This window comes from Armigeres subalbatus, chromosome 3 (genome assembly GCF_024139115.2).
Source record: "Armigeres subalbatus isolate Guangzhou_Male chromosome 3, GZ_Asu_2, whole genome shotgun sequence".
Classification (NCBI taxonomy): Eukaryota; Metazoa; Arthropoda; class Insecta; order Diptera; family Culicidae; genus Armigeres; species Armigeres subalbatus.
In genome coordinates, this window is record NC_085141.1 from 327,504,895 (window position 1) to 327,518,236 (window position 13,342).

A 13,342-nucleotide genomic window follows, 5' to 3' on the forward strand; every position below is an offset into this window, starting at 1 on the left:
TTTCAATTTAATTTTAAATCAGTTTAAACTTCATTTTCACTCATTTTACCTCGCTTTGCTGTCGGGACTTCCGAACCGAACTTTCTTCCAAAGTTTTATCTGTCAAACTAATTGATGCGTTGTTTAGCGCATCTTTAGGCGAATCCAGCGCACTACTTTCGAAGTTGGGTAAGTTGCCTGTATCTGGAGAAAAATCCAACTTCGGTATAAAAGACGTACTTGGTTCCGGATTCAATACATGTAGGGTAAAATACCCAATAGTGGACCCCCTAGTAGCGGAATTTTGCTCTTCCTGTCAAAAAGAATATGTATTTTCAACATATTTATTCTGCTTGACATCTAATACCAAGTTCTGCATCTCCTCTTTACGATACATACATAAAATACTCAGATATACGACGTTCATTGTTGAAATGAAAAATTTTAGGTCTGATTGAATTCGACCTATAGTAGACCCCCTGGGGGTCCATAATAGGAAATTGCTTCCCTATAGTAGACACTTCATTTGATTTTCATGTTCCGTTTCGGGATGTTCTGCTTCCCTATTATGGACCCCCCAAAATATTCCTATAAAGGATACTCTCGTGTTTATTTTTTATAGAATTGTAAAAAATCATCTAATTTTACTTTCCATAGCATATCCAATGCATGTAATCAAATCATAGAACTGTAAGGTAGGTTCTCCCGATGGAATTTCATAGCCAAATGTTTACATTGTGCTGTAATAATTCAAAAATGGCTGGAGGGTCCACTATTGGTTGGGGGTCCACTATTAGACACTTTACCCTAGTTATAAACCTGTGCAAAATGTAAATTATAAAAGAATGTTAGTTTTAGAACGTACTTCGAGAAGAAAAGAAAAAAATACCTGCATCAGTTCTTATTATATCTCGTGGGTGAGATTGGCCAAGCATCAGTATTTCATCATAAGCTTCATTTCTGTAAAGAAACAAGGATACATGTTACCAGGTATGTCATCAGGTATTATGACGATATTTTTTTTGTTCAGGATGAACCACTGCGTCCATTATGTACATTGAACTTTTGTAGTATAAGATTACGATTACCGGTGGTGAGTATAAGCCGTTTGCCAGCCCAGTATCATTACTTGACACTTTACCGGTCGCTACTAAACGCGCATAGGTGACCAAATTTTGCAGCGCGATAACACCGCTGCTATTTGATAAACTATCAAATGTCAAACGTCACCTGTACGGAATACAGCCAAATGATAATAGAAAATAGTAACCGATGCGAAAAAGTTTGACTAATGACAGCACGGCGAGTGTGATCAAAATACTTGCGCTCAGGTCTGTACTGTCCAAATGATGGGTTTTCGGATTAGGATTAGAGATGCTGTTTAGTTGAGAGCCGATAATAAACTGACGGCGTATAGTAGTGTATATTCTCAAGAAACCTTTAACATGAGATAGCTTGATTCGATGGACTCTAGTTGTCCCTTTCTCTGAGCTGTCATTTGACAGGATACCTCAGTTCTTCCCTTTCAAAAGAGATCGTTCGCTAAATTCATAACACTTAACAACTTAGATTAAAATTTTGCTTTTGTACTTAACACTAAAAATAATTTTAATAATTTCGAGTCAAAATACTATTTTGAAATTTAGATTCATTATTCTGAGAATGCTTCATGCACTTTTAATCAATCATATACAAATTCGAGGTCGACCTTTGTCGTTCGTTTTCTTTTCGAACGCCCTGGCGTATAATCGAGCGCAGCATCAGGGCGGCTTCTCTTCAGACTGTTCTTCGATGTTGTTTGAATTGAATCTGGCAATCCTTCGTATTCCCGTCCTCACTGCTAGCCGGCAGCTCACTGTTTCGTTTTGGAAGGAAAGCGTCAGATTCGGTATCGCAGCTGCTTCATTAGTAACCACTTTTAGCTGATGACGATGCGCCATTAGGCGAACGCTTCCAATTTCCACCTGAAAGGTATTTTTGGAAATTTGTTTTAAAAAGGTCGCTTTACACCATCGTGCAAAGTGATGTGGGTTATTGTTTCTGTACCATACCACATCACCTGTCATCAGGTTATATAGAGGGTCATGCATCTGCTTGTTAGTTTCAATGTAATCATTCTTGTTATTATGATTAGGCTTTGACAGTAAATGATTTTTATAGTATTTTTTTGGATTAAGCAAATCCATAATTGTCTTAGGGTTAAATGAGAACACTTTCTCCGATGGGAATTTACCATCAAGCGTCAAACAGCTATTCCTATAATTGAACAAAAACAAATTAACTTGGTCCTCCAAATTCAACTCCAGCATTGCAGGTTCCAATAAGAACTTCTTCAAGACTTCTTTCACTGTTCGTACCAGCCGCTCTGCTTGCCCGTTGCTTGATGGATTATACGGCGGACTTTTTAGCACATTTATGCCCTGCTTCTTCAAAAATTCAACAAAGGTATGCGAGTTGAATGGAGGACCACCATCAGAGACTAAAACATCAGGTAACCCGAAACGGGCAAAAAATGCTATCAATTTCCTTAAGACTTTACCGCAGTCAGTACCTGTCTTCATCCAATCTATTTCTACCCATTTCGAGTGACTGTCCACAATAAGTAAAAATGTGTGATGGTTGAAATGAAAGAAGTCGATGTGTACCCTACTGAACGGCCTGTCAGTAGGAATCCATTGACATTTTTCTGCAGGTTTAATGGGAATTGCCATACTATTACACTCTTCACATCGCGATACATATTTTTCTATATCTTTATTTATTCCAAACCAGTAGATTGTGCGCCTAGCCATTTGCTTCATTTTGACCATGCCAGCATGATTGGCATGCAATAGTTTCAACACATTTGCCTGAAGAATCTGTGGTATTACCACTCGCTCTTGATATAAAAGGCACTCGTCCACTATTTCCAAATCGTGTTGGTTCGAAAAAACGTCCACATACGATTTTCCAGGCTTCTCTGGCCACCCATTTTTCATGTAATCCATAATATTTTGAAGAAATACATCCGACTTTGTTACCCTTGCAACCACTTTGAAATCAATTGGAAACTCTTTGCTAAAATTTATGCTTCTTACATGTTCTATATCAAATTCACTAGGTATCGGTTGTTCCAGAGGGAATCTCGAACAAAAATCCGCATTCCCCATTTTAGCTGACGGTCTATACTGAATAGTGAAATCCCTGGTGAAATCATAGATCGATAATTCCAGAATATATCTTTGTAGCCTTGTCACGTATATAGAATGTTTACCATTTTTTCCAAATATGCCAACCAATGGTTTATGGTCCGTATAAACCGTAAATGCCTGTCCATACACAGAGAAAAAATAAATTGTGTTTTTAAAAATTTAGCACTTTCATTTTAACATTATAGCAATTCTAGTGAATTTAAATAATGAAACTCCTAATCTGAGAAAAAAACTTTCAACTCAATAAATGATTTCTAAATAAAAAGTTGTTATTTCAAAAGTTAAAGTTTTTCTTTTGAGGGATTGAAACATTTCAAATGAGTTTGTTATTTTTTTTAAATTTGGCAACCCTGTTCATAAAAAAATGTCTGGCAACAGGCCTTTTCATGTGACACTGCTGAGACTGCACTTGTTTACAACCGCTGAACAGGCCTGCAAGTCCGAAGCTGTCACTTTCATAGAAGAACTGTCAATTGACGATAAAATCAGCTGTTTTTAAACGTCTCGTGAAAAGGCCCACTGACGGAACCGGACTGAACTGTCATTGTTTTTTGTTTTGTCATTTGTCGGCGGGAAAAAAATGATTGAAGAATGTAAATATTGTATGGAAATTAAAGGCAAGAAAGAATAAAATTTATTGTAATGTAAAACGGGTGGCTCAGGAATTGACTGGAAAAAAGTGGGTATATATAATAAAAGACTTTTCCTATCAATTGATTCATTGTTTATATTACATTTTAGGGAACAGCCAAAGAAGGACAAGTGTCAAGTGATTATGGAAAGAGCTTCGGGAATGCTGAATACGCTGGCTCAGCAGACGCCTTAACCCTGAGAATGATTCGCTACTCTCAACATCATCTGTATCGTCCACACAAGTAGCCTCTATATGTGGAGCACCACTGTCACTTCCGCCTAGGCCAGTTGGAATTGGAAATTTAGCACCGCCACAGGTAAATCATAGTTCTATTTTTGGAATGTGTCACAAATCAACCAGGAATAGAGTTTTATTAATAATCCGTCTCATTCTCATCTCACCAGGAAACAGCATAATTACCCGGCAGTACCATATACCTCCGAATGATCCTCAATGAATGACCTCGGTTAGGCAGCAGTAACTATACCATCTTCCGCATCCTTGTTCTCTATGTAATCATTGGAATATTGGAATGACAGACAGACAGACTACACATCGCTGAAAAGCAGAAACGAGGCACTGGTGTGAATCCGCTACTTCCGCATTCATTCAACCATTGACACCACCATAGATTCGAGGAAAACTATGACGAGGATGACGGCTTTTGCAGTACAAAGGTGAGCTCTGAATTGTTGAATCGGCCGAGGAATCGGCAAACTCGTATGTGCCCGAAGGCACTGAGGTATCCGCTATGCAGGGAGAAGAAGCTGCCTGTAACGGTAAACCGGCAGGTCCTGTGGCAATGCATTCACAGGGGATATATACAACCCACTACAAAACATTCATGGAGCATAAAAGCAACGAGCAGAGCAAAGAGAATGATGCGTACGAAGCTGTATGAATGCAAACAGCGTAGGTGCAGCGGATCAGGGATAATGCAAAAGTAAGTTTTAATTAGAATGATCTTTTAATTGAATTTCATTGCAACTGTACATTTTTTTTTGCTTTTGGTTTTACATCTTGTAATAATGTTCTTATTATATTAACAGGATTTTATATAGGCCTTCTGTACCGCAACCTGATATCACGATTCATCGTCGAATGGTTACGGTAACGATCACAGGAGCTACGGTGAAAATGGCCTAGAGGCGGTGGAAACTAACTCATTAATTAAATCAGATCGAAAAAAATCCACAAGAAACGAACAAAATTTAATACCTGTCATTTTTCTTCCAAAATTTAATAATAAATAAAATGAAAACAAATTTTGAATACGTAAAATTTTATTTTGGCATACTCAAATTGAAAGCTCACATAAATTGTTAATTTGACAGCATTACTAGTTGACTCTAATGCAAAATACACATTTAGTTTTGAGAGAAAAATGTCAATTTGAAAAGACGGTTCATGTCGAAGTGCTTACTGAAGTGACATTTTTTGCATTAGTGGATTTAACAGTCTTATACTTTCTACTGAAAATCACTAACTGATTTTCTTAATTTTACCAACGTTTCTTTTAATTCTACCAACGATTTTTTTTGTGTGTATAAGTATTTGTGAAATTTTTTTACGGTGCATACCAGGGCTAACGCTTCCAGATGCAGTATAGGGTATGATTTCTGAGCATTATTTAATGAGAACGATGTGAAGCTAATTGGCCTTTCCATATTGTCAACCACATGGGCGATTACGCCACCTAAACCATATCCCGATGCGTCAGACACAACAATTATTGGCTTTTTGGGGTCGTAAAACTCCAAAATATTTGCCCTTAACAATGATCTTTTACTTTCATGAAATGCCTTATTGCAATTATCGTCCCATTGAAACTTCACACCTGTTTTTAATAAATTGTACAAATACGAAAGCTTTGCTGATAAATGAGGAATAAATTTGTTATAATAGTTTATGAGTCCAAGAAATGATTTTAATTCGGCTGTATTTTTGGGCACCTTTGCGTTTTGTATAGTTTCAACTTTCTTTTCGCATGGCAGCAGACCTTTTTCGCTTAAAACATGCCCCAAATAATCTAGTCTTGTAACAAAAAATCTACATTTTTCCCAGTTAACCTTAATATTCGCATTTTGCAATCTTTCCAACACCAGATATAACTTTTTTCTACACTCCTCAATATTTATCCCTGCAATCAACACATCATCCAAATAACAATAAACATATTCAATATCTCCTAAAACTTGATCCATAACATTTTGAAAAATAGATGCGCTCGATGCTGCTCCTTGCGGTAACCTATTATAGGTATACAATCCCTTTATTGTGTTTATGGTCATAAAATGTTTAGACCTCTCTGATAATGCTAATTGGGTATATGCCCCCTCCAAATCTAATGCGCAAAAAACTCTACATCCAGCCAAACCTGCGAACAAATCCTGTGCCGTTGGCAGCGGATACGTATTGGGAACTATAACTTTATTTATTGACACCTTACAGTCAATCACCAATCTTATTTCATTATTTTTCTTCATTACGATGACTACGGGTGATGCCCACTCACTTGTCTTTACGGGCGTAATCACCTTCTCTTTCTCTAGTTTTTCCAAATAACTTAGGACTTTTTCCCTCAGTCTGTACGGAACATCATATGCTTTCTTGAATATAGGAATATCAGATTTTAGCACCAATTCGGCCTCAAAACCATTGATTGGAGACGAAAAGTCCTTTATAAAAACATGTTTGTATCTGCGCCTAATATCTTTTACTTCTTCCATAATATTGTTCTCAATCAAGTTGTTCACTGTCATAGTACTCGAAAAAAAATGTCTCCATTTAGAGAAAAATACATCAAGCCACGTTCTGCCCAGTAGGGGGGTAAATTTATTATTAGTGTTCAAAACCAATAACTTCATTCTAGCTTCCGTTCCATTGAACACCACCGACAGAACTGCCTCTCCCACAATCTTAAGTTTTTCCCCGTTAACCACAATCAGTTGTTTGGTATAATTTTGAAGAGGTGTATTAAATAAGGAAAAATAATGGTCTTTACCAATAACCGATACTGAAGAACCGCAATCTATTTCCATTTGCAAGTTTCTGCCCTCAACCATTAGTTCTATGAGGCAGGGATCACTAATCTTATTTATAGAAGAAATCATCATGCAAGTTAATTCACCTGAGTCTCCATCATCTGTGTCACTATCTGAGTCGTCTGTTCGCATACGGTTTAGCAGATTTGAGATGTCTGTGCTGGTTTCCTGGTCGTAGGTGTCCACCATGTGGACAGTGTCGCGTCTCATGTTCTTTAATTTAAAACATTTTCTTTTGATATGTCCTTTTGTTCCGCAGAAGTGGCATATCACATCTGCGTGATTCGGCTTTGATCGCCATTGCCCTGGTCTAAATTTTTCTGTTTCCCTCCAATCTTGCCTTCCAGATCTACTATTTACTCTCTTATCATATGGTTTATTACCAAGCCTGTCCTTAACCGAAGCTCTAGGCGAACTTGTTGACGCTCCACTATTGTATTCCCTCGCAAGATTATGAGCAGCTAAAAGTCTCCCCATGCTGGATCCAACCCTTGCAGGTGGATGATTCAAAGAAGCAACTTGGCCAAATGGACCATCATTGCTATTATTCAAGTTTTTACTATTCTTTCCTGCTATCTCCCACGTTGCAATTATTTTTTCTGCAGACGCAAGAGTTAATTTTTCTTCATTTAACAATCTTTCCCTAAGCGACTTTTCGCGAACTCCTGCTAAAATGCGATCCCTTATCGCCAAATCTTTAAAATCACCGAAGGAGCAGAACTCGGCCTGCAGTTTTACTGACAGAACAAAATCCTCAACCGTTTCTTCGGGTTGTTGTATACGGTTGTTGAACTTCAACCGCTGAATTATGTCAGATTCTGTTTTATCCAACCGTGTACGAAGTTTAGTTACCATGTCCTCATAGGACACTGTAGATAAAGCAGTCGTAGGAAATAGCAGTTTTAATTCATGGTATATTGTGCATTTAGACCAAAACTGTTTATATGACGCTGATGAACTGGCAGCAAGGCCTACTTCCGACGAGATTCACACGGAAAAATAAAACAAATATGCAGCACTGCACGGTGTTATCTGTCACAAAAACGAGCTTGTTTTGTCGCTGACAACGTCGCTGGCACCAAATTGAGGTTCGGAAGTCGATTTCCACACTTCCGAACGCTCTTCCGACAATGTTTTGGTAGCAAATTCAAATTTTGTTCTGACGTTCATGATGTCGGAAGTAAGTTCGGAAGTAAAACGTCGGAAGTCGGAATACAATTTAGTGCTGGCGACACAATATCACTGGGCCACTGAGGGTTATGAAATATGCCCTCTTTGCCGTAGAAGAAACTTCATTTAAGGAAAAATAAAACTCTAAGCGCTCTACCCATTCGCCGAATGGCATACCCTTCCGATAAGGCTCAATGGTAGTAGTTACATTCACGTTAGACATATTATGAATTGTGGATAAGGCTAATAACGAGGCAAATGCGTACTGCGGAGCTATGAACAAAATCAAAATCAGCTCACTGAGTAAAGATACAATTAAAACGGACTCACCGACTTCAGTTCTTTTCTACAACAGATACTAGATACTGCACGTAGCCAGTGGATTGGATTATGGTTCGTCAGTCCTTTCGGCGGCCACTTGAAGTAATCCGAAACACCGATCGTCTCCACTTTGTCCAGTTATAGCCGATATTCGGAACAGTTTTAAATCTTCTGGAAATCCACGTCCTTTCCCAGGTGTCACTTTTTCCACTCGGCAGCAGAAACAGCAAAGCTCACTTTGATTTAATTCTTTGAGTAGCCGCACCACTCGCAACTTTCCAATGGAATTCTATACGTCAATTGGATAGAGAAAACAGTTTTAGAATTTCCAATAAGGCAGTGTAAATATCCAAAAGAATCAATTGATAAGTAGAATAAAACACTTTGTATGTCCTTTGTTGTCAGTTTTCCTGAAAGAATCGAAAAGGCCTTTTCGTTTGTTCGCATATAATGGGTGTCAGATGTATTGTTAGGGTGAATAATAGGTAAATGAATAAAGCCACGATACCAAAATGGCGTAAATTGTAGCACTGATTGCCAAATTAGCAATAAATCAGATTCACCATTGCTGTTTCACACTAATTTACCTCAAACCACAATACCTTAAATTTTTGCAAATATGGTGAAGATTTGACTAGCCGCTCCAAGTGTTTGACTTCTCGAATGCTGATCTCCACCCCGCAGTATCGTATCCTAAGGCAGTTGCTCCGCTATGGATGGTTTCCCAAATGCCTATCTAATGCCGGGCTCGACAATCACTTTTTCTGGGCACAATTAAGTTGTTCCTCGTCGCCAAACTGTACTGTCCAAATGATGGGTTTTCGGATTAGGATTAGAGATGCTGTTTAGTTGAGAGCCGATAATAAACTGACGGCGTATAGTAGTGTATATTCTCAAGAAACCTTTAACATGAGATAGCTTGATTCGATGGACTCTAGTTGTCCCTTTCTCTGAGCTGTCATTTGACAGGATACCTCAAGGTCCAGTAATGATGCTCTAACGCGCTCCAACACTTTAAGATACTTACCACGGTACAGAAGCCATAGTGATCTACCGTTGCCCAGCACCCAGAAACTGTAATGAAAAAGCCACTTTCTGCACCATAAAGTTTCATTATTTTCATCTCTTCACTAATTATAAACAAAACTGTACACGCTCAAATGATTCCAGCCATTCTTCGAGTAAAATGATGAGCCAAAATTTTACCTTTTCCCTTCAATTTTTTCGAATTCCAATTTTTATTGCATAACATTTCTAGACCTGCAATATGAAAATATATTACTTGAGAATCGGTATACATTTTTATTCATTTAATGAGCAAAGCTACTGTAATTTTATTGTTTTCAATTGTTATTTCAGCAATATAATAAATCCATGAAATATTCCAAAATTATATTAATTCAATTACATTAGACGAATTTCCAGATCATCCAAACCGAATACTTTCATAATTTGTTTAGTTTTTGGATGTGCAATACCAAACATAAGCGAACAATAAAAATATAATAGAATGTATTGGTAACATTTAAATATATTGTTATGTTAATGTAAGTACAATAAAAATCTTTTACAACCGTGAACATTTTACAATAAGCGTACAATAGTTTGTATTGTTTACCACACAATCTATTGTATTTCAATGGGTTATGTCATTCAAGTTACTGTAAATTTTTATCCAGGGAAGCCAAAGCCGCGATAGAGCGATCAAAAACCGGAGGAGTCTTAGCCCGTCAACGATACTCGGCCCTTGAGAAGGAAGTAAAATGCTCATGTCGACAGAACACGCGAGCGTGGGCAGACTCTTTGACCGACGAAGGAGAGAGAGCCGCCGCAACCGGGGACATTTGCCTCCTCTACGATATCTCACGACGCTTAAGTAGGGCGAAGATGAATGCAACGATGCCTGTGAAAAACGCGAATGATCAGTTATTGACCGACCCAACTGACCAGCTGAAACGCTGGTTCGAGCACCTAGAACAACTTTTTCAAGTGCCAGCCAGGCCATCACCACCTCGGCATGATCTGGCTAGGATCCGATGTATAACACGCGTCAATACCGAAGCTCCATCACTGCTAGAGATTCAAGCAGCCATCCAAAGCATGAAATCGAATAAAGCCCCAGGGGTCGATCGCATATCAGCCGAGATGCTTAAATTAAAGCTGACCCCATGACATCCGCTACTGCATCGTTCATCGTCTCTGCCGATAAAAATCAAAGTAAGAGCGCAAATGATTTGGTACATTTCCGACAGTAGTTTTTGAAAAAAAAAAAATGATTTGGCAGCACTGACCTTATTGATAAACCGCAAACAGTCGAGGTAAATAAACATCGCCGTCTTTACAAAACGGAATATTTAGTTTCTCTGGTGCTATAAATAAGTGACCGAATTTCCGGAAGGGTAAAGGATGGAGCAAACAATCAACGAAGAGGGTGACGGAGGAAATGAGGAGGATGTTTTTCAGACTGATCCCGTTGTGGAAGAATACGTGGATAAGTGAGTAGCATAAATAAAAAATCTTCTACGCAATCAATTAACTCGTGGAATTTTGCCTATAGGTCATTCGAACGATTCGAACATGTTGAGTATTTGACCTGGGAGGACAACAATGATATCGCTGAATACCCTATGGATGAGACGGAAGCGGCGAATCTCGAACAAGATTTTCTGGATGATAATGCATGTAATGATGAGGCTCTACTGCACGATGAAAACCATCAACAAGCCGCAAACGATCCCGAGACAGATGATGACAATCATGATACCGACAAAGTTTTTCTTCGTAATATATATTTCGTAATATATGGGACACCGCAACTTTCCAGGTCGACTGGATGCAAGGTATCTTAGTGAAGGTACCCAAAAAGGGTGACCTGACTGTATGCGATAACTGGCGAGGCATTATGTTGCTGTGTACCGTTCTCGAAGTTCTATGCAAAATTATCCTAGCCCGGATTCAGGATAAGATCGATGCGACTCTCCGGCGGCAGCAGGCCGGATTCCGTGCCGGAAGATCCTGTGTGGACCATATTGTCACGCTCAGCATGATTCTGGAGCAGGTCAACGAATTCCAAGAGTCCTTTTACTCGGTATTCACTGACTACGAAAACCGTCTTTCAACCGTCTCAATCACGAGAATATGTGGGGCGCCCTGATACGCAAGGGGGTTCCTGAGAAAATCATCGGCCTCATCGAGGCACAGTATGAGGCCTTTACGTGTAGAGTGCTGCACAATGGGGTCTTGTCCGACCCTATCCGGGTCGTAGCTGGTGTGAGGAAAGGATGTATTCTATCACCGTTACTGTTCCTCATCGTAATCGACGAGATTCTGGTAGGCGCGATTGACCGTGAACCAAACCGCGGGCTATTATGGCAGCCTATTAGCATGGAGCACCCAAACGACTCCGAATTGGCTGATGACGTTGCACTTCTCGCTCAACGGCGCTCTGATATGCAAAGTAAGCTCAACGACCTTGCCGAGCGCTCCTCTTCAGCAGGCTTAGTAATCAACGTCAACAAAACCAAATCGTTGGATGTAAACACGGTGACTCCTTCCAGTTTCACAGTAGCCGGGCAACCAGTGGAGAATGTTGAAAGCTTCCAATATCTTGGTAGCCAAAAGGCGTCAGACGGCGGTACCAAGATCGACATAGGCGCACGGATCAAGAAAGCAAGGGCTGCCTTTGCGAGTTTAAGAAATATCTGGAAAAACAGGCAGATAAGTGATCGCACCAAAATACGAATTTTCAACACTAACGTGAAATCTGTGCTGTTATACGCTAGCGAAACATGGTGTGTATCAGTGGAGAACACTCAACGGCTGCAGGCGGTATATAATACGGGCCTGGTGGCCTAACAACTGGATCTCAAACAACGAGCTTCATCGTCGTTGTCACCAGAGGCCGATAGCAACAGAAATTCGGGATCGAAAGTGGGGCTGGGTTGGCCACACTCTACGTAGGGGCGGAAACGAAATCTGTAAACAAGCATTAGACTGGAACCCAGCGGGACATCACAGCAGAGGCAGACCCAGAGGCTCTTGGCGGCGCAGCCTCAAAAAAGAAATAAAATAAGTCGACCGAAATCTAACCTGGCAACAGGTTAAAGCGATAGCTGGGCAACGCTCAGGATGGAGATCTCTCAAGTCGGCCCTTTGCACCACCGGAGGTGTACAGGATTCATAAGTTGCCGTCTCAAACGCTTCTAGTAGAGTAGTACTTCAGGGATCCGACCTAAGACCTCCCCAGGCCGCATGATTAGCGTTTATGTTTATGTTATGGGTAGATATACATTTACCACGCTGACTAGAAGACTGTCTCGGAGACGAACTTCGACGACTGGGAGATCTACGTTGCGCTGAGGTACGTCGAATGTAGTCTCGCGAAGGCTTGATTGCCACGGAATTCCGAATATTGGTCCCGACCGTAAATATTCATTTATACTTCCCTCCAAGGGAGCGATCCATTGCATGGTGCGAGACCTGAACGACCTCTTGAAGGGCAATGATCCAGGCTGGGTAGGTTGTTCCAAAACTCGTTAATATTCCATTGGAGGCAGAGTTTGATCTCCAGAGAAAGCGTGGGGTTTTGAAAGGAATCTGTAAGACTGTCTTGATTAGAGCCAGTAGAAGGTAGGGGCGATATGTAAGAAGACGTACCAGTTGAATTGTGCTATTGGTCATTGAAAAAAAAAAACAGATTGGACGTTGGGATTGGGTCACCCGATTGACCGCACTGGAGGGTGGATCTGGACAGGTTCTTCATGCTTGGCGAATCTACGCCCACTGAGTGCCGAAGTCGTTCATCGACTACCCAGGGCTACAAAAGACGTTTGTTCGTCCAAGGTCTTTACCAGGGAGTAGAACTATAGTAAAATTGACGTGTGCGTTGAAGATGTATTTAGCGTTTGACGGAAGGTCCACCACTCTTCTTGCTTGCTAGTCGCAAATCTGTGTCCCGAATGTTGAGGGTCACTTTTATCAAGAATCCTGTTGAATTATTTCAG

General features: G+C 40.0%; 1 protein-coding gene and 2 long non-coding RNA genes across 3 annotated transcripts; 2 read left to right on the forward strand and 1 right to left on the reverse strand.

Annotated features, from left to right (window-relative positions):
• On the reverse strand, window positions 1-9,461 carry LOC134221166 (uncharacterized). Its single transcript, XR_009982236.1, has 3 exons — window positions 9,367-9,461; window positions 869-939; window positions 1-183 (listed from the first exon to the last, which is right to left on the reverse strand). It is a non-coding gene; the product is annotated as an uncharacterized LOC134221166 (long non-coding RNA).
• LOC134221165 (uncharacterized) lies at window positions 3,577-5,085 on the forward strand. The gene is made up of 4 exons (XR_009982235.1): window positions 3,577-3,849; window positions 3,912-4,120; window positions 4,209-4,747; window positions 4,854-5,085. It is a non-coding gene; the product is annotated as an uncharacterized LOC134221165 (long non-coding RNA).
• A 1,204-nt stretch (window positions 9,462-10,665) lies between the features above and the next one.
• LOC134222715 (uncharacterized) lies at window positions 10,666-13,125 on the forward strand. The gene is made up of 3 exons (XM_062701879.1): window positions 10,666-10,834; window positions 10,897-11,110; window positions 13,036-13,125. Exons 1-3 carry the CDS (start codon window positions 10,746-10,748, stop codon window positions 13,123-13,125), a joined length of 393 nt encoding a protein of 130 aa, XP_062557863.1. The 5' UTR covers window positions 10,666-10,745.
• Window positions 13,126-13,342: the final 217 nt, after the last annotated feature.